The sequence below is a fragment of the Oncorhynchus kisutch genome, unplaced genomic scaffold (genome assembly GCF_002021735.2).
Source record: "Oncorhynchus kisutch isolate 150728-3 unplaced genomic scaffold, Okis_V2 scaffold3984, whole genome shotgun sequence".
NCBI lineage: Eukaryota > Metazoa > Chordata > Actinopteri > Salmoniformes > Salmonidae > Oncorhynchus > Oncorhynchus kisutch.
Window position 1 is genome coordinate 7,800 of NW_022265929.1, and position 22,016 is coordinate 29,815.

General features: G+C 46.5%; 1 protein-coding gene across 1 annotated transcript in view; it reads left to right on the top strand.

The window, feature by feature from the left end:
* LOC116372980 (fibronectin type III domain-containing protein 3B-like) overlaps nucleotides 1-20,285 on the top strand; it is a gene marked incomplete at its 5' end in the record, with an annotated part of 27,563 nt that extends 7,278 nt beyond the window's left edge. Inside the window, 5 exons of the mRNA XM_031821517.1 lie at nucleotides 1,271-1,531; nucleotides 2,348-2,461; nucleotides 4,406-4,555; nucleotides 12,109-12,380; nucleotides 19,721-20,285. Coding sequence (XP_031677377.1) covers nucleotides 1,271-1,531; nucleotides 2,348-2,461; nucleotides 4,406-4,555; nucleotides 12,109-12,380; nucleotides 19,721-19,949 — 1,026 coding nt within the window. The remainder of the gene's footprint in view (nucleotides 1-1,270; nucleotides 1,532-2,347; nucleotides 2,462-4,405; nucleotides 4,556-12,108; nucleotides 12,381-19,720) is intronic.
* Nucleotides 20,286-22,016: the final 1,731 nt, after the last annotated feature.

The window sequence follows — 22,016 nt, forward strand, 5'->3', positions numbered from 1 at the left end:
ACACATACACACATACACATACACACACAGACACACACACATACACACACACATACACATACTCACACACACACACACACACATACACACACACATACACACACATACACACACACATACACATACTCACACACACATACACACATACATACACACACATACACACACACACACACACACACACACACACACACACACCACACACACACACATACACACATACACATACTCACACACACATACACACATACACATACATACTCACACACACATACACATACACACACACACACACATACACATACACATACACACATACACATACTCACACACACATACACACACACACACACACACACACATTCACACATACACACACACACTTTGGAAGGTCAAATCAACCTTTGGCTGTTCTCTGCTCTTCACTGCGCCCAACCTAATACACCCTGATTACGACCTTGTTACAACACACACACACTGTGCACCCACTCTAAGAAACCTAATTCACTTTAATTCAGCTTTATTGCGACTCTAATGCAGCCTATCTAAACCTTAATGTAGCCTAATGTAGTCTAATTCAGCTGCATTCTATGTGATTAAAGTAGTTAGAATCGGGCAGGCCTCAATATAATGTGGCAAATGTTCCTCATTAAGATGTGTGTAGGTGTGTGTTTATGTTCGTGCGTGTGTGCGTGTGTGTGTGTGTGCGGGAGACTAACACTCCCCATTAAAAAACAGACTGAAGGACAATTGAGTGGACTGTGTTCTCTCTCTTTTTCAATCTCGCTCCCTCTCTTCCCCCCTTTATTCGACTTCCTCTGCGTCATAAACACCATAAAGCTGTCTGAAACACATAGAGAACACTAATGAGTGGATGAAAAGACAGTTCAAACCCTCCTTCTGTTATGCTGTATTTGACTAGGTGCCTCAGCTCTTTCAAATGTTTGTCCTCTGCCTCTGTCTCTCTCACTACCCTCTCGCTCTCTCTCGCTCTCTCACTGTCTCTTTCTCTCGCTCTCTCTCTCTCTCTCTCCCTCTTTCTCCCGCTCTCTCTCTACCTCTCTCGCTCTCTCTCTACCCCTCTCTATCTATCTCTCTCTCTCTACCCCTCTCTCTCTACCTCTCTCTCTCTACCTCTCTCTACCCCTCTCTCTCTACCTTTCTCTACCCCTCTCTCTCACACTACCCCTCTACCTCTCTCTCTACCTCTCTCTCTACCTGTCTCTCACACTACCTCTCTTTCTCTCTCTTGCCACCCCCCCCTCTCTCTCTCTACCTCTCTCTCTCTCTCCCTTTCTACTTTTCTCCCCCACTTCTCTCTTTCCCCTCTGACCCTTCCCCTCCTCTTCCAGACGGCCTGACATCAGAAGGTGTGTGTGAGGAGTGTATGTTCAGTCTGGAGATGACATCATCAGAGGGCGACTCTGAACCCAGTGAGGTGTACAATGGGACAGAGCTGCAGTGCAGTGTGGGTAGCCTGCTGCCGGGGGCAACCTACAACTTCAGACTGAGGGCTGCCAACGAGGCTGGGGTGAGACACACACACACACACACACACACACCCTAATGAACGCTGACCAGAAGCAAGCAGACAAACATTCTCTAGTCTAATTGATGTGATCAGTCCATCCCTGAGTGCTATTCAGACTTAGTTCAAGGGGTACTCGAACACACTTACGCACACGCACACACACACAGACACACACACGGTCTGATCAAAGTAGCAAACTGATAAGTGCTCATCAAAAACGAGGACATACAGAGGAACAAACAGAAAGTCGACTGGAGACCAATTCTCCCAGCAGCTGGTATTTAGTCCAATCAGACAGTCTTCAGTTCACTGCTCTGATCAACCATCTGCTGCAGCCTCTATCTATTCTACAGCCATGTCAAGGCACTCTGCCCCATTTAGCAATCATAGAAATGATTTGAATGCAGGAATAGTCATGCTCGAAAAGTCATGTTTGATTGATTAAAGTTTCATATCCGCCCGATCTGAGCTGAGCCTAAATCTAATTCAACGGTTGATCAAACAGACTTTATCATTTGTGAGCCTGCTACTAGAATTGTTTTTATTTTTCCTATAATGTGTGTGTGTTTCCTGTCATGTGACCTGTATGTTTCCTGTCATGTGACCTGTGTGTTTCCTGTCATGTGACCTGTGTGTTTCCTGTCATGTGACCGGTGTGTTTCCTGTCATGTGACCTGTATGTTTCCTGTCATGTGACCTGTATGTTTCCTGTCATGTGACCGGTGTGTTTCCTGTCATGTGACCGGTGTGTTTCCTGTCATGTGACCGGTGTGTTTCCTGTCATGTGACCTGTATGTTTCCTGTTTACTCCTGTAGTTTGGAGAGTACTCTGAGGCGGTGGAGGTGATGACAGCAGCGGGTCCTCCAGGCCAGTGTGTGGCGCCACTCATCACTCTGAACAACACCACCTGTCTAACAGTCAGCTGGGAGGTACTGCCTGTCTATCTATCTTCTTTACACTCTGTCTACACTTCCATCTAGAACAGAGACAATATGCACTTCAGTCTGCCTCCAAATTACAAGAGAGAGAGTAGAGAGAGAGAGCTGCATTTCCTATTACACTGTGACAAATACTCAGACCTAAGAGAATATTTCTTTCCCAAAATTATAATTCAATAGAAAGAATTTGAAACTATAAAATGATTGGGTGAAAAGCCAAAATGTGCAGTTTTGGCAGCCAAATATGTGTCCTGCTGCCACAACCTGAGGGACAGCCAGTGAAAAGTGCAAAGTAATGTCCATATTTCCCATCGTGTTTTGTCTTCTTTTCATACCGTGTCTTCTCAGTCATGTTGACACTGGTCTACTACCAGGTCATGTGTCTTCTCAGTCATGTTGACACTGGTCTACTACCAGGTCATGTGTCTTCTCAGTCATGTTGACACTGGTCCACTACCAGGTCATGTGTCTTCTCAGTCATGTTGACACTGGTCTACTACCAGGTCATGTGTCTTCTCAGTCATGTTGACACTGGTCTACTACCAGGTCATGTGTCTTCTCAGTCATGTTGACACTGGTCTACTACCAGGTCATGTGTCTTCTCAGTCATGTTGACACTGGTCCACTACCAGGTCATGTGTCTTCTCAGTCATGTTGACACTGGTCTACTACCAGGTCATGTGTCTTCTCAGTCATGTTGACACTGGTCCACTACCAGGTCATGTGTCTTCTCAGTCATGTTGACACTGGTCTACTACCAGGTCATGTGTCTTCTCAGTCATGTTGACACTGGTCCACTACCAGGTCATGTGTCTTCTCAGTCATGTTGACACTGGTCTACTACCAGGTCATGTGTCTTCTCAGTCATGTTGACACTGGTCCACTACCAGGTCATGTGTCTTCTCAGTCATGTTGACACTGGTCCACTACCAGGTCATGTGTCTTCTCAGTCATGTTGACACTGGTCTACTACCAGGTCATGTGTCTTCTCAGTCATGTTGACACTGGTCTACTACCAGGTCATGTGTCTTCTCAGTCATGTTGACACTGGTCCACTACCAGGTCATGTGTCTTCTCAGTCATGTTGACACTGGTCTACTACCAGGTCATGTGTCTTCTCAGTCATGTTGACACTGGTCCACTACCAGGTCATGTGTCTTCTCAGTCATGTTGACACTGGTCCACTACCAGGTCATGTGTCTTCTCAGTCATGTTGACACTGGTCTACTACCAGGTCATGTGTCTTCTCAGTCATGTTGACACTGGTCTACTACCAGGTCATGTGTCTTCTCAGTCATGTTGACACTGGTCCACTACCAGGTCATGTGTCTTCTCAGTCATGTTGACACTGGTCTACTACCAGGTCATGTGTCTTCTCAGTCATGTTGACACTGGTCTACTACCAGGTCATGTGTCTTCTCAGTCATGTTGACACTGGTCTACTACCAGGTCATGTGTCTTCTCAGTCATGTTGACACTGGTCCACTACCAGGTCATGTGTCTTCTCAGTCATGTTGACACTGGTCTACTACCAGGTCATGTGTCTTCTCAGTCATGTTGACACTGGTCTACTACCAGGTCATGTGTCTTCTCAGTCATGTTGACACTGGTCTACTACCATGGCTTTAATGTATTGTTGTTCTCATTAATATTGTAGTTGTTGTTAATGGTAATCCCATGTCCACTACTACTATTATTATTGCTGTTGGTCCAACCATTTATTTATATATAAATATATATTTTTTATTTTTCTAAAGGTGTACTTTGACAATGGAAGTAATAATGCGAGAGAGGGAGGGAGGGAGGGAGAGAGAGAGAGAGAGAGATTACACATGGGTCTGATTGGATGTTTGGTTCCGTCCTGTGTGTTTCTCCTGTGTTCTGATCTGGTAATGTGTTCTAAAAGGTTCTGCGTTGTGGTTGTGTGTGTTGTAGAGTCCTGAAGGATCAGGCTCTGACATATCAGAGTATCGCCTGGACTGGTCCAGGGAGGAGGAGCCTATGGAGCTGATCTACTGTGGACCAGAGACCCAGTGTGAAGTATCAGACCTGACCCCCGCAACACACTACTGCTGTAGACTACAGGTATACACACACTACTGCTGTAGACTACAGGTATACACACACTACTGCTGTAGACTGCAGGAACACACACACACACTACTACAGATATACACACACACACACACACTACTGCTGTAGACGGCAGGTACACACACACACACACTACTGCTGTAGACTACAGGTACACACACACTACTGCTGTAGACTGCAGGTACACACACACACACACACACACACACACACACACACACACACACACACACACACACACACACACACACACACACTACTGCTGTAGACTACAGGTACACACACTACTGCTGTAGACTACAGGTACACACACTACTGCTGTAGACTACAGGTACACACACTACTGCTGTAGACTACAGGTACACGCACTACTGCTGTAGACTACAGGTACACGCACTACTGCTGTAGACTACAGGTACACACACACACTACTGCTGTAGACTACAGGTACACGCACACACTACTGCTGTAGACTACAGGTACACACACACTACTGCTGTAGACTACAGGTACACACACACACTACTGCTGTAGACTACAGGTACACGCACACACTACTGCTGTAGACTACAGGTACACGCACACACTACTGCTGTAGACTACAGGTACACACACACACTACTGCTGTAGACTACAGGTACACACACACTACTGCTGTAGACTACAGGTACACGCGCACACACACACACTACTGCTGTAGATTACAGATACCCGCTATTGCTGTAGACTACACACACACACTACTGCTGTAGACTACACACACACACACACTATTGTTGTAGACTGCACACACACTACTGCTGTAGACTACACACACACACACTATTGCTGTAGACTACACACACACACACTGTTGCTGTAGACTACACAGACACACACACTATTGCTGTAGACTACACACACACACTATTACTGTAGACTACACACACACTACTGCTGTAGACTACACACACACTACTGCTGTAGACTAAAGACACACACATGTACATTCGCTAACAACATCTTATAATAAGGTGATTGGGCTCTAGATCTGACTGTCAAACTGTCTGTGAAGGTCAAGGAAAGGTTGAGCTTGATAGATTTTAGTTTATGCACCCCGCTGTCACACATACACACACAAACGTATGTAGACACACACCACACACCCTCTCTCGCACACACACTGCCCCGTTGTAGGACTCGTGATTTATTTTCTAGTTGATTTTATGGCTGATTTCTTTATGACTCATCTATGTGGTTTATATCACTGATGTTATTAGGAGACTAGAGAGGTCGCATAGGACAATAACAACATTAGCAGTGTGTGTGTGTTTGTCAGACCACTTAATGATATGTCTTTATTTCTGAGTATGGTAATAAACCATTTAAAAAGCAAACACTACAGCTTTCTCTCTCTCTGCATGCTGAGTGTGTTTGGTGCATGCTGGGAATTGTGTGAGTGAGTGCGAGTGTTGTGTAGAGTTAGATATCTTGGTTTTTCTTTTACGTTTCCTTTTTTTGGTGCCATCTTTTTTTCATCCTCTGCATGATTAAGGTTATCATTAGTTTTATTTAGTTGTTGTGGTAGAATTAAGTATATATATTTTTTCGTGTTGAAATTACCCTGGTTTTGGCGGGGATGGTGACCCACATGGGGACGCAGTCCCTGTCACTTCGGCATGGCTTTAGATGTGTTACTGAAGCTACTGTCACGGTGGAGGAGTTTCTGGTCGCCATAGGAGAGAAGGTATGATACGAGAATGTTGCTTATGCGTCACGGATGAATAAAGCAGTGGTGTTTTTTCTTAAAGACGAGCGTCTGGTTGATCGTATGGTTGAGCATGGTGTACTTCTTAAAGAAGAGCGTCTTGTAGATCGGATGGTTGAGCATGGTGTACTTCTTAAAGAAGAGTGTCTTGTAGATCGGATGGTTGAGCATGGTGTACTTCTTAAAGAAGAGTGTCTTGTAGATCGGATGGTTGAGCATGGTGTACTTCTTAAAGAAGAGTGTCTTGTAGATCGGATGGTTGAGCATGGTGTACTTCTTAAAGAAGAGTGTCTTGTAGATCGGATGGTTGAGCATGGTGTACTTCTTAAAGAAGAGTGTCTTGTAGATCGGATGGTTGAGCATGGTGTACTTCTTAAAGAAGAGTGTCTTGTAGATCGGATGGTTGAGCATGGTGTGCTTCTTAAAGAAGAGCACCTTGTAGATCGGATGGTTGAGCATGGTGTACTTCTTAAAGGAATGTTTATTCAAGTTACGCTGCTTTTGAGCTATTGGAGCGCGAGTTATTGCGGTATGGGAAGTTTGCAAATTTAATTAAGGTTGTCCCATTGGGTTGCAAACACCCGGCATTGAAACAGGTTATGTCTTTTCAAACACCCGGCATTGAAACAGGTTATGTCGTTTCAAACACCCGGCATTGAAACAGGTTATGTTGTTTCAAACACCCGGCATTGAAACAGGTTATGTCGTTTCAATCACCCGGCATTGAAACAGGTTATGTCGTTTCAAACACCCGGCATTGAAACAGGTTATGTCATTTCAAACACCCGGCATTGAAACAGGTTATGTCATTTCAAACACCCGGCATTGAAACAGGTTATGTCGTTTCGGCGACAGGTGTTTATGTTTTTGGAGTCAACAGAGCAGACTTTAGAGTTATCGTTTAAAGTCAAGTATGACAACAGACTGTATACGGCTTATGCTAGTAGTCAACGGTGTTTTGAGTGTGGGGATGTTGGCCATAAGCGATATGCTTGCCCAAAAAGGGAGAAAGTGGAGGGAGGGGCGCAGGTGGTCCTCGTAACGCCTGGGCCCACTGATGTAGAGAGAGGTGGTCCTCGCAACGGTTGTATGCATCTGATCACTACTGTAGTAGGGTTGGAAGGTTAGACAGGTTGTATGCATCTGATCACTACTGTAGTAGGGTTGGAAGGTTAGACAGGTTGTATGTATCTGATCACTACTGTAGTAGGGTTGGAAGGTTAGACAGGTTGTATGCATCTGATCACTACTGTAGTAGGGTTGGAAGGTTAGACAGGTTGTATGTATCTGATCACTACTGTAGTAGGGTTGGAAGGTTAGACAGGTTGTATGTATCTGATCACTACTGTAGTCGGGTTGGAAGGTGTGATATTACTCCTGTGGGTTTCTCTGATCACCATATTGTTACTGTTGATATTCACTTGTGCACGAAGGTCATCACCTTACTGGTATTTTAATGTTAAGTTGTTACATGATGTCATGTTTTGTGAAAGGTTTTTATTGTTTTGGGAAAAATGGAGGATTACAAAAGGGAATTTTGAGTCCTTGAGACAATGGTGGGAGGTTCTAGAGACAATGGTGGGAGGTTGGGAAGGCCCAAATATGAGTGTTTTGTCAACAGTATACTGCTCTGTCTCAAACTGAAGTTAAAGAGACAATCAGGGCCCTTGATCAGGACATCAAATCTATTGAATTGAAGTTGCTCACTCAGAATGACCCCAGACTAGTTATGAACTTACAGGACAAGAGACATGAACTGAGGTCATTTTTACATGAAAGAGTGAAGGGTGCCTTGATTAGGTCTCGTTATGCTAGCCTCAAGGATATGGATGCTCCTAGTGCTTTTTTTAAACCTAGGACAGTGGACATTGCAATGTAAACAGACGGTCTGCCTTCGTCTCCCTGATGAGAAGGTGAGCACGGATGACAGTGAAATGCGCCAACATGGGGTGGATTTTTACTCTGCCCTCTATAAGGCGGAGGATTGTGATTCTCTGTGTGCTGAACAGTTGTTCAGAGTCTTCCTCATTTGGGCTCTGAGCAGAGAGTTGCTTTGGACTCTGACATTACGCTGCAGGAGCTGTCCACAGCAGTCATGCAGCTCTAATCAGGCTGAGCCACTGGTATCGATGGTTTACCATCTGAGTTATAGAAGCACTTTTGGGGGTCTATTGGGGAGGATTTTTATGAAGTGGTGTGTGAATCTTTTCATGAGTGTTCTCTTCCTGTATCCTGTCAATGTGCAGTGCTTTCATTGTTGCCAAAAAAGGGGGGATTTGGCTCATAACTAATTGGCGACTTGTTGCATTGCTGTACGCAGAATATAAAATTGTATCTAAATGTCTCTCAAACAGGTTCAAAATCAAATCAAATTTTATTTGTCACATACACATGGTTAGCAGATGTTAATGCGAGTGTAGCGAAATGCTTGTGCTTCTAGTTCCGACAATGCAGTAATAACGAACAAGTAATCTAACTAACAATTCCAAAAAACTACTGTCTTATACACAGTGTAAGGGGATAAAGAATATGTACATAAGGATATATGAATGAGTGATGGTACAGAGCAGCATAGGCAAGATACAGTAGATGATATCGAGTACAGTATAACATATGAGATGAGTATGTAAACAAAGTGGCATAGTTAAAGTGGCTAGTGATACATGTATTACATAAGGATGCAGTCGATGATATAGAGTACAGTATATACGTATGCATATGAGATGAATAATGTAGGGTAAGTAACATTATATAAGGTAGCATTGTTTAAAGTGGCTAGTGATATATTTACATCATTTCCCATCAATTCCCATAATTAAAGTGGCTGGAGTTGAGTCAGTGTCATTGACAGTGTGTTGGCAGCAGCCACTCAATGTTAATGGTGGCTGTTTAACAGTCTGATGGCCTTGAGATAGAAGCTGTTTTTCAGTCTCTCGGTCCCAGCTTTGATGCACCTGTACTGACCTCGCCTTCTGGATGACAGCGGGGTGAACAGGCAGTGGCTCGGGTGGTTGATGTCCTTGATTATGGCCTTCCTGTAGCATCGGGTGGTGTAGGTGTCCTGGAGGGCAGGTAGTTTGCCCCCGGTGATGCGTTGTGCAGACCTCACTACCCTCTGGAGAGCCTTACGGTTGTGGGCGGAGCAGTTGCCGTACCAGGCGGTGATACAGCCTGACAGGATGCTCTCGATTGTGCATCTGTAGAAGTTTGTGAGTGCTTTTGGTGACAAGCCGAATTTCTTCAGCTTCCTGAGGTTGAAGAGGCGCTGCTGCGCCTTCTTCACGATGCTGTCTGTGTGAGTGGACCAATTCAGTTTGTCTGTGATGTGTATGCCGAGGACCTTAAAACTTGCTACCCTCTCCACTACTGTTCCATCGATGTGGATAGGGGGAGGTTGAAAGAGTATCTGGGGCTGTTGGTCCATAAGTTCCCGTCTTACTGTGTACCTGACCACTCTATTGTTGATGACTTGTTTCTAATAAGATATGTTTTAGATATGTGTAAACTGTCTGATGGGAATGTGGGTTTACTTTCTTTGGATCAGGGGAAGGCTTTTGACCATGTGGACCACCAGCACTTGTTCAAAACAATGAAAGCCTTTGGGTTTGGAGATGTTTTTTTGTGTGTCTTGGATGAGTTTACTGTATGCTGGGGCCTCATGTATGGTGAAGGTGGGGGGTGGTTTGAGTTGCCCCATCCCTGTCCAAAGGGGCATCAGGCAGGGATGCCCAATTTCAGGACAGTTATATTGTCTGGCAATTGAACCAATGCTTGTTTTTTAAGAGTGAGGCTAACGGGTTTCTCTGAGCCAGGGGTTATGAAGGGACCTATGATAGCACTGTCTGTATCTGCAGATGACCTGACCGTTTTTATTACAGGGGATGAGGATGTTAAGGTTCTCTCAAACGCTCTAAAGGTGTATGAGGGGGCCTTCTCAGCTAGAGTCAATTGGGAAAAGAGTGAATCGCTGTGGGCAGGTCAGCTTACGGGGTCTGCTCCACGGTTAGCAGGGGGGCTTCGTGGGGCAGAGATGGGATGAAGACTTTGGGGGGGGGGGTTTCTAGGCTCTGATGTATTTCAGAAAAAGAACTGGGAGGGTGTAGTGGAGAAAGTGTATGCCAGACTGTCACGGTGGAAATGCGCGCTACCCCTGCTGTCTTATAGAGGAAGGGTACTGGTAGCTAATAATCTTGCTGCCTCTACACTGTGGCACAGACTAATGATTTTACAGCCACCGGGTGGTCTGATACAAGAGCTTCAGAGGATCCTTGTCAATTTCTTCTGGTCTGGACAACACTGGATTAAAGCTGCAGCCCTGTACCTGCCACTGTACGAGGGTGGGCAAGGCCTGGTGGACATTTCCTCTAGAATCATGGCTTTCCGGCTCCAAGCAGCCCAGAGATTGTTGTACAGAGACGGTTCTAGCTGGGTCGAAACAGCCTACACATTGATGAGGAGAGCGGGCTGTTTGGGCTTAGACAAGCACCTTTTCCTCTTAAAGCTGGAAGGGGGGTGATTTGCCTGGCCTGGCTCCATTTTATGAGTCTGTTATGCAGGCTTGGAGAGGTTTTGTCAAGTCCCGTAAGGCCTGCACGCCACCAGGGATGTGGCTTTTTGAAGAGCCTCTTTTTCACAACACTGCCATCCAGTCCTGTGCTCTGGGTTCAGCCAGCCTACGTTCATGCCTGTTAGGTGTGGGGTGTACTAAGCTGGGTCATCTGATGCGGAGCAGGAGCAGATTGTTGGAAGAGCTGGGAGAAAGAGGGGGGGGATCTGATCATCTCGCCTACTGAGGAAGGTCGTTGCTGAGGTCTGTGATTCCTTGCCAGTACTTCATCGGCAGCATGCGACTGATACTTCCAACTCTCATCGGTGGACAGAGGGTCTGGATTATGTGTTCCCTGCGCTGAATGTTAGTGCTGCGGTGGGGACATTAGAGGAGGATGTGGGGATGCTGCTTTCCTTCGATACCCCGGAGCTGGGGAGTCCAAGGAGGTGGGAAAGAAGGCCATGTACAAAATCTGTTTAAAAGTGTCCCATACCTCTTCCCTGGAAGGGGTAAAATCGACGAGGTGGGAGGGTGTGTTTGGTCCAGGTGCCTCCCCAAAGGGATGTTGGCGATCATTATACAAACTGCCTATTGATAAGAAGACAGCTGACCTCCAATGGAGGATAATACATTTGGATATAGCCACCAACATGCATCTGGTACACCTGGATCCTAGTGTTGGGGAAGGGTGTCCATTCTCTGCTGAGTCTGAAACTCTGGCACATCTGTTTTTACAGTGTCCCAGGTTGGTTGGGATGATTGACCTGATCACTTCTCAGCTCTGGGAGAGGTTTTCTCTTCCCAACTGTTTATATTTGGGCTAAAGTACAGGTTTAGTCGAAGGGGTGTAGTTATTTTGCTTTAGTTTGTGTCAGGGGCAGCTAAATTAGCAATATGGAAGACCTGAAAGAACAGTATTCAGGGACAGGGGTCTGTGGATGTGGTGAGAATGTTGGCAGTGAGACTGAGGGTTGAGTTTACCTATTACAAACTGTTTATGAGTATATGGGGTATTCAAGGGCTGTTCTGTTTAGTTACTGTGGAGGAGGATTTGGTGTTGTGCTTTTAATTGATGTGTAACCATGGTTTTAGATGAGTGAGTGTGTTGTGGGCTCCCAGACCCAATAAAGATGATTTAAAACTAAAATCTCTCTCTTGGTCTCTCTGTCTCTCACTCTCTCTGTCTTTCACTCGCTCTGTCTCTCTATCTCTCTCACTCACTCTCTCTTTCTCTCTCCACCTCGCCAGGCGGTGAACCAAGCGGGGGCGGGGCCTTACAGTGAACAGATGACCTTCCAGACTCCAGCGACTAATCCCGACGCAGTCTCTTCTTTCTTCCTGCTTGACCAGCTCCAATCAGAACAGTCCCCCTCCACCTGCCTCTTCCTGAAGTGGGAGGAGCCTAACTGTAATGGGGCGGATATAACGTCTTACATCATCAGTCTGGACGATCAACTCATTACCGTGGATACAGGAACCAGTCACCTGGTCACTGACCTTCAGCCAGACAGCCAGTACAGGTACACACACACACACACTATTTCCAGTCCCAGCAGAATGTTCAGGGTTGTAATTGAGATGATGATGGTCCACTTAGCAGCACTAATAGCAGTAATCATACCGTGTGTTTCTAGGAATTAAGTAAGGGAGTTGTGTGATTGGTTATTGTTCTCACTAAGCGTTTGTGATTCTGTGAGACAATGAGTAAAGTGTGTGTCTATGGGTGTGTGCGGCTATTCATGTTAGCAAATGTTTGTAGATCTGTATATGCGTGTGTGTGTGTGGCTGTTATTGTCACTGTTTTTCTTACCTAGTTGAGTTAGAATAACACTACTGACTGGGTAATACTGTCCCTCTTATGTATTTGAGTGCATTTGCATGTGTATCCATCAAACATCTGATTGGTTACAGTCCATTTCCCCTGGATACTGATTCATATCAAGACTAGAGGTCGACCGATTATGATTTTTCGATACCGATTATTGGAGGACCAAAAAAGCTGCAATATGTGCCATGTAAGAAAGCTAACGTTTTAGTTCCTTGCTCAGATCATGAGAACATATGAAAGCTGGTGGTTCCTTTTAACATGAGTCTTCAATATTCCCTGGTAAGAAGTTTTAGATTGTAGTTATAATAGGAATTATAGGACTATTTCTCTCTATACCATGGGTGTCAAACTCTGGCCCATGGGCCAAATTTGGCCCGCGGGGTAATTATATTTGGCCCGCGAGACAATACCAAATTACTACTAGAGCTGGCCCGCCGGTATTATACAGCGCATTCACCACTAATACTACGAATCCCATAATGCTCTGCTGTTTTCGCGCGCCAATCAGGACAGGACCCAGAAACGCTCTCTCCTCTGTGACAGTAGTCATAGCAACATAGACGCTACAACTGTCAGCGAGCTAACCCTTCCCAAAAATGGCGAAAAGAAAGGCAGAAAACAGGAGCTTTCTGGACAAGTGGGAGGCAGAATATCTGTTTACATATGTAAAAGACAAACCTGTTTGTCTTGTTTGTGGAGTCAACGTGGCTGTAAGTAAGGAGTACAACATTAGACGACACTATGAAACGAAACACCATGACAAATACAAGGACCTGGACATGACTCAAAGGAGCCAGAAAGTAGAGGAGATGAAAAGAAGTTTGGTTTCACAACAGAATATGTTTAAAAAAGCCACATCACAAAGCGAGGCTGCTGTAAAGGCTAGTTATATAGTGGCAGCAGAGATTGCAAAATCAGCCCGGCCCTTTAATGAGGGAGAGTTCATGAAAAAGTGCATGATGAAGGTTTGTGACCTCGTATGCCCAGAGAAAAAACAAGCATTTTCAAACGTGAGCCTGAGCAGGAACACAGTAGCTGATCGCACATGTGATCTTGCCACCAATCTGTATGACCAGCTGATGGAAAAGGGGAAAGATTTTGTGGCGTTCTCCCTCGCTGTGGATGAGAGCTGCGACGCATCTGATACTGCTCAGCTGTCAGTCTTCATCCGTGGAGTGGACTCAAATCTGTGTGTTACGGAGGAGCTATTAGAATTCAAATCAATGCATGGCACAACCACAGGAAAGGAAATCTTTGAGGAGGTTTCCAAATGTGTAACTGAAATAAAGCTGCCGTGGGATAAACTCGTTGGATTAACGACAGATGGTGCGCCAGCGATGTGCGGTAAAAAGAGTGGACTGGTGGGCATGGTTCGGGAGAAGATGCGGGAAGAGAACTGTGCAGGTGAGCTAACTGTTTACCACTGCATCATACATCAGGTAGCACTGTGTGCCAAAGCCCTAAAGATGGAACATGTTATGACCACAGTAACACAGGTAGTTAACTTTATAAGAGCCAAAGGTCTAAATCACCGCCAGTTTAAATCTTTTCTGGAGGAGTGTGGTTCGGAATACGCAGACGTGCCGTATCACACAGAGGTGAGATGGCTAAGCAGAGGAAAAGTACTGAACAGATGTTTCGAGCTGCGTGAGGAAACATGTCAATTCCTGGAAACCAAAGGGAAGGATACAGCAGAGCTCCGGGAGCAAAAGTTCCTGTGTGAGCTGGCCTTTGTCTGACATCTCGAGCCAATTCGATGCGCTGAACCTGCAGCTTCAGGGGCAGGGGGCGCATCATCACAGACATGTACGCTGCAGTGAGGGCCTTCAAAACTAAACTGTGCCTGTGGGAGAATCAGATGCTGCAAGGAAACCCTTGCCATTTTCCCTGCTGCCAATCCATAAGAGCGCTGATCTCTACCGCCGTGTTCCCATGCGCACAGTTTGCTGAAAAACTCAGTGTTCTCGCCGCTGAGTTTAGCCGGCGATTTGCCGACTTCGATGCCCAGAAATGCAAGTTTGAACTGCTTAGTAATCCCTTCGCAGTTGATGTGGAAAATGCACCAACCAACATCCAAATGGAGCTGATTGAACTCCAGTGCAACGACACGCTGAAGTCAAAGTATGATGCTGTGGGCGCCGCACAGTTTCCACGGTTCATCCCTGACACAATGCCTCAGCTCCACACCCAAGCTGCTCAGATGCTCTCCATGTTCGGCAGCACTTATCTATGCAAGCAACTTTTCTCCTCGATGAAGATGACCAAAACAACTCACAGGAGACGTCTGACTGATGAACATCTTCGCTCGATACTGAGGATTTCTTCAGCTCAGAGCTTGAGCCCAGGCATTGATGAACTAGCATCCAAGAAGAGATGCCAGGTATCTGGCTTGGGCACATCAGATTAGACCAGTGTGCAATAATTAACGTTTTCTTTATGCACTTTTTCTTGCTACAAGGCATGGGCTTGAATGGTTGATTGATTTATTATCATTTTATTTGTAAAATTATTAGCCAGTGGAAAAAGTTTATTTTGGTATTTAAATCAGAAGGCTGCAAATAGAAAAGAGGCATACAATTTTTATTTAAATGTTATTTATTTAATAAATGAATGCCATTGATGTGTTTTTTCATTTGAAATTCGATTTTGCATGTCTCCACTATTAAATTATATATTGTATGGTAATAAGCGATGCTTGTTCCATATTCAATGTTAAAGCAAAACTTGTTTGGGTCCATATTAAAAGGTTAATTTGTTCAATGTTGGCCCGTGACTTTGTTCAGGTTTTACATTTTGGCCCACTGGGTATTTGAGTTTGACACCCCTGCTCTATACCATTTGTATTTCATGATCCTCTGACTATTGGATGTTCTTATAGGCACTTTAGTATTACCAGTGTAACAGTATAGCTTCCGTCCCTCTCCTCACTCCTCCCTGGGCTTTAACCAGCAACACAATGACAACAGCCACCACATCGAAGCAGCGTTACCCATGCAGAGCAAGGGAAACAACCACACCAAGGCTCAGAGCGAGTGAAGTTTGAAACACTATTAGCGTGCGCTAACTAGCTAGCCATTTCACTTCTGTTACTCCAGCCTCATCTCGGGAGTTGATAGGTTTGAAGTCATAAACAGCGCAATGCTTGACGCACAACGAAGAGCTGCTGGAAAAACGCACGAAAGTGCCAACAGATACTTAGATACTTGTCAGTCAGATTATATTATAAACAGTAATATCATCAACCATGTGTAATATCATCAACCATGTGTAGTTGTTTGTTGTTGTTTTTTTACCCCCTTTTTCTCCCCAATTTCGTGGTATCCAATTGTTAGTAGTTACTATCTTGTCTCATTGCTACAACTCCCGTACTCTCGGGAGAGACGAAGGTTGAAAGTCTTAACACAGTGCGCATCCAACCCGGAAGCCAGCCGTACCAATGTGTCAGAGGAAACACCGTGCACCTGGCAACCTTGGTTAGCGTGCACTGTGCCCGGCCCGCCACAGGAGTCGCTGGTGCTCGATGAGACAAGGATATCCCTACCGGCCAAACCCTTCCTAACCCAGACGACGCTACGCCAATTGTGCGTCGCCCCACGGACCTGGTCGCGGCCGGTTACGACAGAGCCTGGGCGTGAACCCTGGGCGCGAGTCTCTGGTGGCACAGCTGGCGCCACAGTACAGCGCCCTTAACCACTGCGCCACCCGGGAGGCTAACCATGTGTAGTTAACTAGTGATTATGATTGATTGTTTTTTACAAGATTAGTTTAATGCTAGCTAGCAACTTACCTTGGCTTACTGCATTTGCGTAACAGGCAGTCTCCTTGTGGAGTGCAACGAGAGAGAGGCAGGTCGTTATTGCGTTGGACTAGTTAACTTTAAGGTTGCAAGATTGGTAAATATTAAATGACGGTGTAAATAATTAATCGGCCATTCCGATTAATCGGTCGACCTCTAATCAAGACACCTCCATAGGGCGATCAGTGTAAAAACACATTCTCTTTTTTTGATAGGAAAGTGTTTGTTCATCTTAGTGTCTCAGACATAGTTTTAGTGTTTTCAATTTAACAAGGATAAAACAAAGAGGACCAGAGGAAGGATAGATTTAATTATCTGATACTCAAAACTATTCTCATCTTCACCATCTAACCCTCCCTCCCTCTCTCTCCTTCATTCTGTCCTCTTCTGTCTCTCTCTCTTTCATTCTCTCCCTCTGGTTGACTGGAACTGTCAACTGGTGTCTGCATCTAAAATACTCTGTTATGATCAATGAGGAACTAGGAGAAGGTGTCAACCACTTAGTGTGTGTGTGTGTGTGTGTGTGTGTGTGTGTGTGTGTGTGTGTGTGTGTGTGTGTGTGTGTGTGTGTGTGTGTGTGTGTGTGTGTGTGTGTGTGTGTGTGTGTGTGTGTGTGTGTCATCAGGAAAAGGCTAATGTTGGTAAATGTCAGACAGTAAAATAATTAAGGTAATGAGAGAGAGAGAGAAGATTGTCCAGACAGAGAGAGAAAGGAAGCAAGATCGTCCAGACAGAGAGAGAGAGGAGGAGAGAGTGAGGGAAATGAAGCAAGATCGTCCAGAGAGAGGGGGAGAGAGTGAGGGAAAGGAAGCAAGATCGTCCAGACAGAGAGAGAGGAGGAGAGAGTGAGGGAAAGGAAGCAAGATCGTCCAGACAGAGAGAGAGAGGAGGAGAGAGTGAGGGAAAGGAAGCAAGATCGTCCAGACAGAGAGAGAGGAGGAGAGAGTGAGGGAAAGGAAGCAAGATCGTCCAGACACAGAGAGAGGGGGAGAGAGTGAGGGAAAGGAAGCAAGATCGTCCAGACAGAGAGAGAGAGGAGGAGAGAGTGAGGGAAAGGAAGCAAGATCGTCCAGACAGAGAGAGAGGAGGAGAGAGTGAGGGAAAGGAAGCAAGATCGTCCAGACACAGAGAGAGGGGGAGAGAGTGAGGGAAAGGAAGCAAGATCGTCCAGACAGAGAGAGAGAGGAGGAGAGAGTGAGGGAAAGGAAGCAAGATCGTCCAGACAGAGAGAGAGGAGGAGAGAGTGAGGGAAAGGAAGCAAGATCGTCCAGACACAGAGAGAGGGGGAGAGAGTGAGGGAAAGGAAGCAAGATCGTCCAGAGAGAGAGAGAGAGAGAGAGAGAGAGAGGGGAGAGTGTGAGGGAAAGGAAGCAAGATTGTCCAGAGAGAGAGAGAGAGGGGGAAAGAGTGAGGGAAAGGAAGTGGGATCGTCCAGACAGAGCGAGAGAGGGGGAGAGAGTGAGGGAAAGGAAGCAAGATCGTCCAGACAGAGAGAGAGGAGGAGAGAGTGAGGGAAAGGAAGCAAGATCGTCCAGACAGAGAGAGAGAGGAGGAGAGAGTGAGGGAAAGGAAGCAAGATCGTCCAGACAGAGAGAGAGGAGGAGAGAGTGAGGGAAAGGAAGCAAGATCGTCCAGACACAGAGAGAGGGGGAGAGAGTGAGGGAAAGGAAGCAAGATCGTCCAGAGAGAGAGAGAGAGAGAGAGAGAGAGAGAGGGGAGAGTGTGAGGGAAAGGAAGCAAGATTGTCCAGAGAGAGAGAGAGAGGGGGAAAGAGTGAGGGAAAGGAAGTGGGATCGTCCAGACAGAGCGAGAGAGGGGGAGAGAGTGAGGGAAAGGAAGCAAGATCGTCCAGACAGAGAGAGAGGAGGAGAGAGTGAGGGAAAGGAAGCAAGATCGTCCAGACAGAGAGAGAGAGGAGGAGAGAGTGAGGGAAAGGAAGCAAGATCGTCCAGACAGAGAGAGAGGAGGAGAGAGTGAGGGAAAGGAAGCAAGATCGTCCAGACACAGAGAGAGGGGGAGAGAGTGAGGGAAAGGAAGCAAGATCGTCCAGAGAGAGAGAGAGAGAGAGGGGAGAGTGTGAGGGAAAGGAAGCAAGATTGTCCAGAGAGAGAGAGAGAGGGGGAAAGAGTGAGGGAAAGGAAGTGGGATAGTCCAGACAGAGAGAGAGAGGGGGAGAGAGTGAGGGAAAGGAAGCAAGATCGTCCAGACAGAGAGAGAGGAGGAGAGAGTGAGGGAAAGGAAGCAAGATCGTCCAGACAGAGAGAGAGGGGGAGAGAGTGAGGGAAAGGAAGTGAGATTGTCCAGAGAGAGAGAGAGAGGAGGGTTCCTGGAAAAGACAACAGGACAGTGGAGGGACTCTAGTAAACAACAGAAAATAGATGGAACAACAACACAGTAAGTCCTCATCTTACCAGACATAATATATTCCTGACGTGTCATTCAGGACTGGCCATTACTATCCATAGAGGGCCATAGAGGATAAGGAACTGTCTGAACAGGTCTGAGAACAGATCTAATACAGCGTTATAACTGTAATATACTGGATGAGATGACTCTAGATGATTGAGGTTGATGTGATTGCTATTCCTCTTTATATTTCTCTCTATTCCTAGTCATTCCATAGGGATGATGTTGAAAGGCATGACTAGGGTTGCCAAATTCCCTGGTTTTCCAGAAATCCTGTTGGAGCATTCCAGAGTTCTTGCTTATTACCCCCTGATTCCAGGAATCCTCCAACCGGGATTTCAGGAGAACCAGGGAATTTATTGAAAGGTTGCAGATTTTTGCAAGGCGTGACTTGTTTTGGGGAACGGAAAATATCAGTCATGAGAGACTGGGTTAGATGGATGCCGGCTAGGTGAGGTTAGGGGTCAGTCATGACGCAATGGACAGAGGAAAACACCCATCATTATAGCACCTCTAATGCTGCCTCTCTTCTGCTATTAACCAACATTAGTACTCAGACACACAGACCGTACAGTTTGTATTGTAGATGTGTAGTGGTGTAATAATGTTCTATGATGGACTGATTGATCTTCTGTTTTATGTGTGATGGAAGTGCCTTAATGTGTTTGGACCCCAGGAAGAGTAGCTGCTGCAGGAAATAATGGGGATCCCTAATAAATACTAATACAAACACACACACACAGACACACACACACCCAAACTGGTTATGGACAAACTAACTTTCACACACTCAATTTATCCTAACCCCTCTCTCTCTCTTTCTCTCTCAGTGTGCAGATCCAAGCGGTGAATGTGATTGGCTGTGGCCCGTTGAGCCCACCCCTGGTGGCTAGGACACGCCCCCTCCCTCCGGCTCCTCCTCCTTTGGAATGTTCGGCTGCCGGCCCCCAGAGTCTGAAACTGAAGTGGGGGGAGAACGCTGCCCACACACACACCCGCGCCCTGCTCTCCAATGACATGTTCTACACACTACAGATGGAAGATAAGAACCACAGGTAGAGTATAGAGTACACACACACACACGCAGCTACTACCATCCAATGGTTCCAATGGCTCAATGTTATGTACGTTCTAGATAAAAGCATCTGGTAAATTACCATATTACATATCACAGTTCTACTGAAGGAAAATACTTCAAACGCATTGAGTGAGTGAGTGGTGCGTGTGTGTGTGTGCGTGCGTGTGGGGAGATAGGTAGAGGAAACGACAGTAACCAGTAGATCTAGGGAGAACTCACGATGAGAACATCTAGACTACAGAAATAATTAGAACCATGAACTGGTCAACCATGCTGTCCATTAGAGAACAGACTGAAGGAAGGAGAGAAATAAATAGAGAGGTAGGGAAGTAGAGGTAGGAGGAGGGAGCGAGAGGAGGAGGGAGCGAGGGAAGGGGGAGCGAGGGAAAGTGGAGGGAAGGGAGGGTGGAGGGAAGGAGGGAGGTAATAAAGGATAAGTGAGAGAATTAGAGAGACTGTCTGTCTGCCTAGCAGTGCCTTGGGTGATGGGTATGGTTGGCATCCCTAGCCACAGCCACATTACGACATGGATGACTGGTGTGGTTGGCATCCTGGCATCCCTAGCCACAGCCACATTACGACATGGATGACTGGTGTGGTTGGCATCCCTAGCCACAGCCACATTACGACATGGATGACTGGTGTGGTTGGCATCCCTAGCCACAGCCACATTACGACATGGATGACTGGTGTGGTTGGCATCTTGGCATCCCTAGCCACAGTCACATTACGACATGGATGACTGGTGTGGTTGGCATCCTGGCATCCCTAGCCACAGCCACATTACGACATGGATGACGGATGTGGTTGGCATCCCTAACCACAGTCACATTACGACATGGATGACTGGTGTGGTTGGCATCTTGGCATCTCTAGCCACAGCCACATTACGACATGGATGACTGGTGTGGTTGGCATCCTGGCATCCCTAGCCACAGCCACATTACGACATGGATGACTGGTGTGGTTGGCATCCTGGCATCCCTAGCCACAGCCACATTACGACATGGATGACTGGTGTGGTTGGCATCCCTAGCCACAGCCACATTACGACATGGATGACTGGTGTGGTTGGCATCCCTAACCACAAGTCACATTACGACATGGATGACTGGTGTGTTTGGCATCCCTAGCCACAGCCACATTACGACATGGATGACTTGTGTGGTTGGCATCTTGGCATCCCTAGCCACAGCCACATTATGACATGGATGACTGGTGTGGTTGGCATCTTGGCATCCCTAGCCACAGCCACATTACGACATGGATGACTGGTGTGGTTGGCATCCTGGCATACCTAGCCACAGCCACATTACGACATGGATGACTGGTGTGGTTGGCATCCTGGCATCCCTAGCCACAGCCACATTACGACATGGATGACTGGTGTGGTTGGCATCTTGGCATCCCTAGCCACAGTCACATTACGACATGGCTGACTGGTGTGGTTGGCATCCTGGCATCCCTAGCCACAGCCACATTACGACATGGATGACTGGTGTGGTTGGCATACCTAGCCACAGCCACATTACAACATGGATGACTGGTGTGGTTGGCATCCTGGCATCCCTAGCCACAGCCACATTACGACATGGATGACTGGTGTGGTTGGCATCCTGGCATCCCTAGCCACAGCCACATTACGACAAGGATGACTGGTGTGGTTGGCATCCCTAGCCACAGCCACATTACGACATAGATGACTGGTGTGGTTGGCATCCTGGCATCCCTAGTCACAGCTACATTACGACATTGATGACTGGTGTGGTTGGCATCCCTAGCCACAGCCACATTACGACATGGATGACTGGTGTGGTTGGCAACCTGGCATCCCTAGTCACAGCTACATTACGACATGGATGACTGGTGTGGTTGGCATCCCTAGCCATAGCCACATTACGACATGGATGACTGGTGTGGTTGGTATCCCTAGCCACAGCCACATTACGACATGGATGACTGGTGTGGTTGGCATCCCTAGCCACAGCCACATTACGACATGGATGACTGGTGTGGTTGGCATCCCTAGCCACAGCCACATTACGACA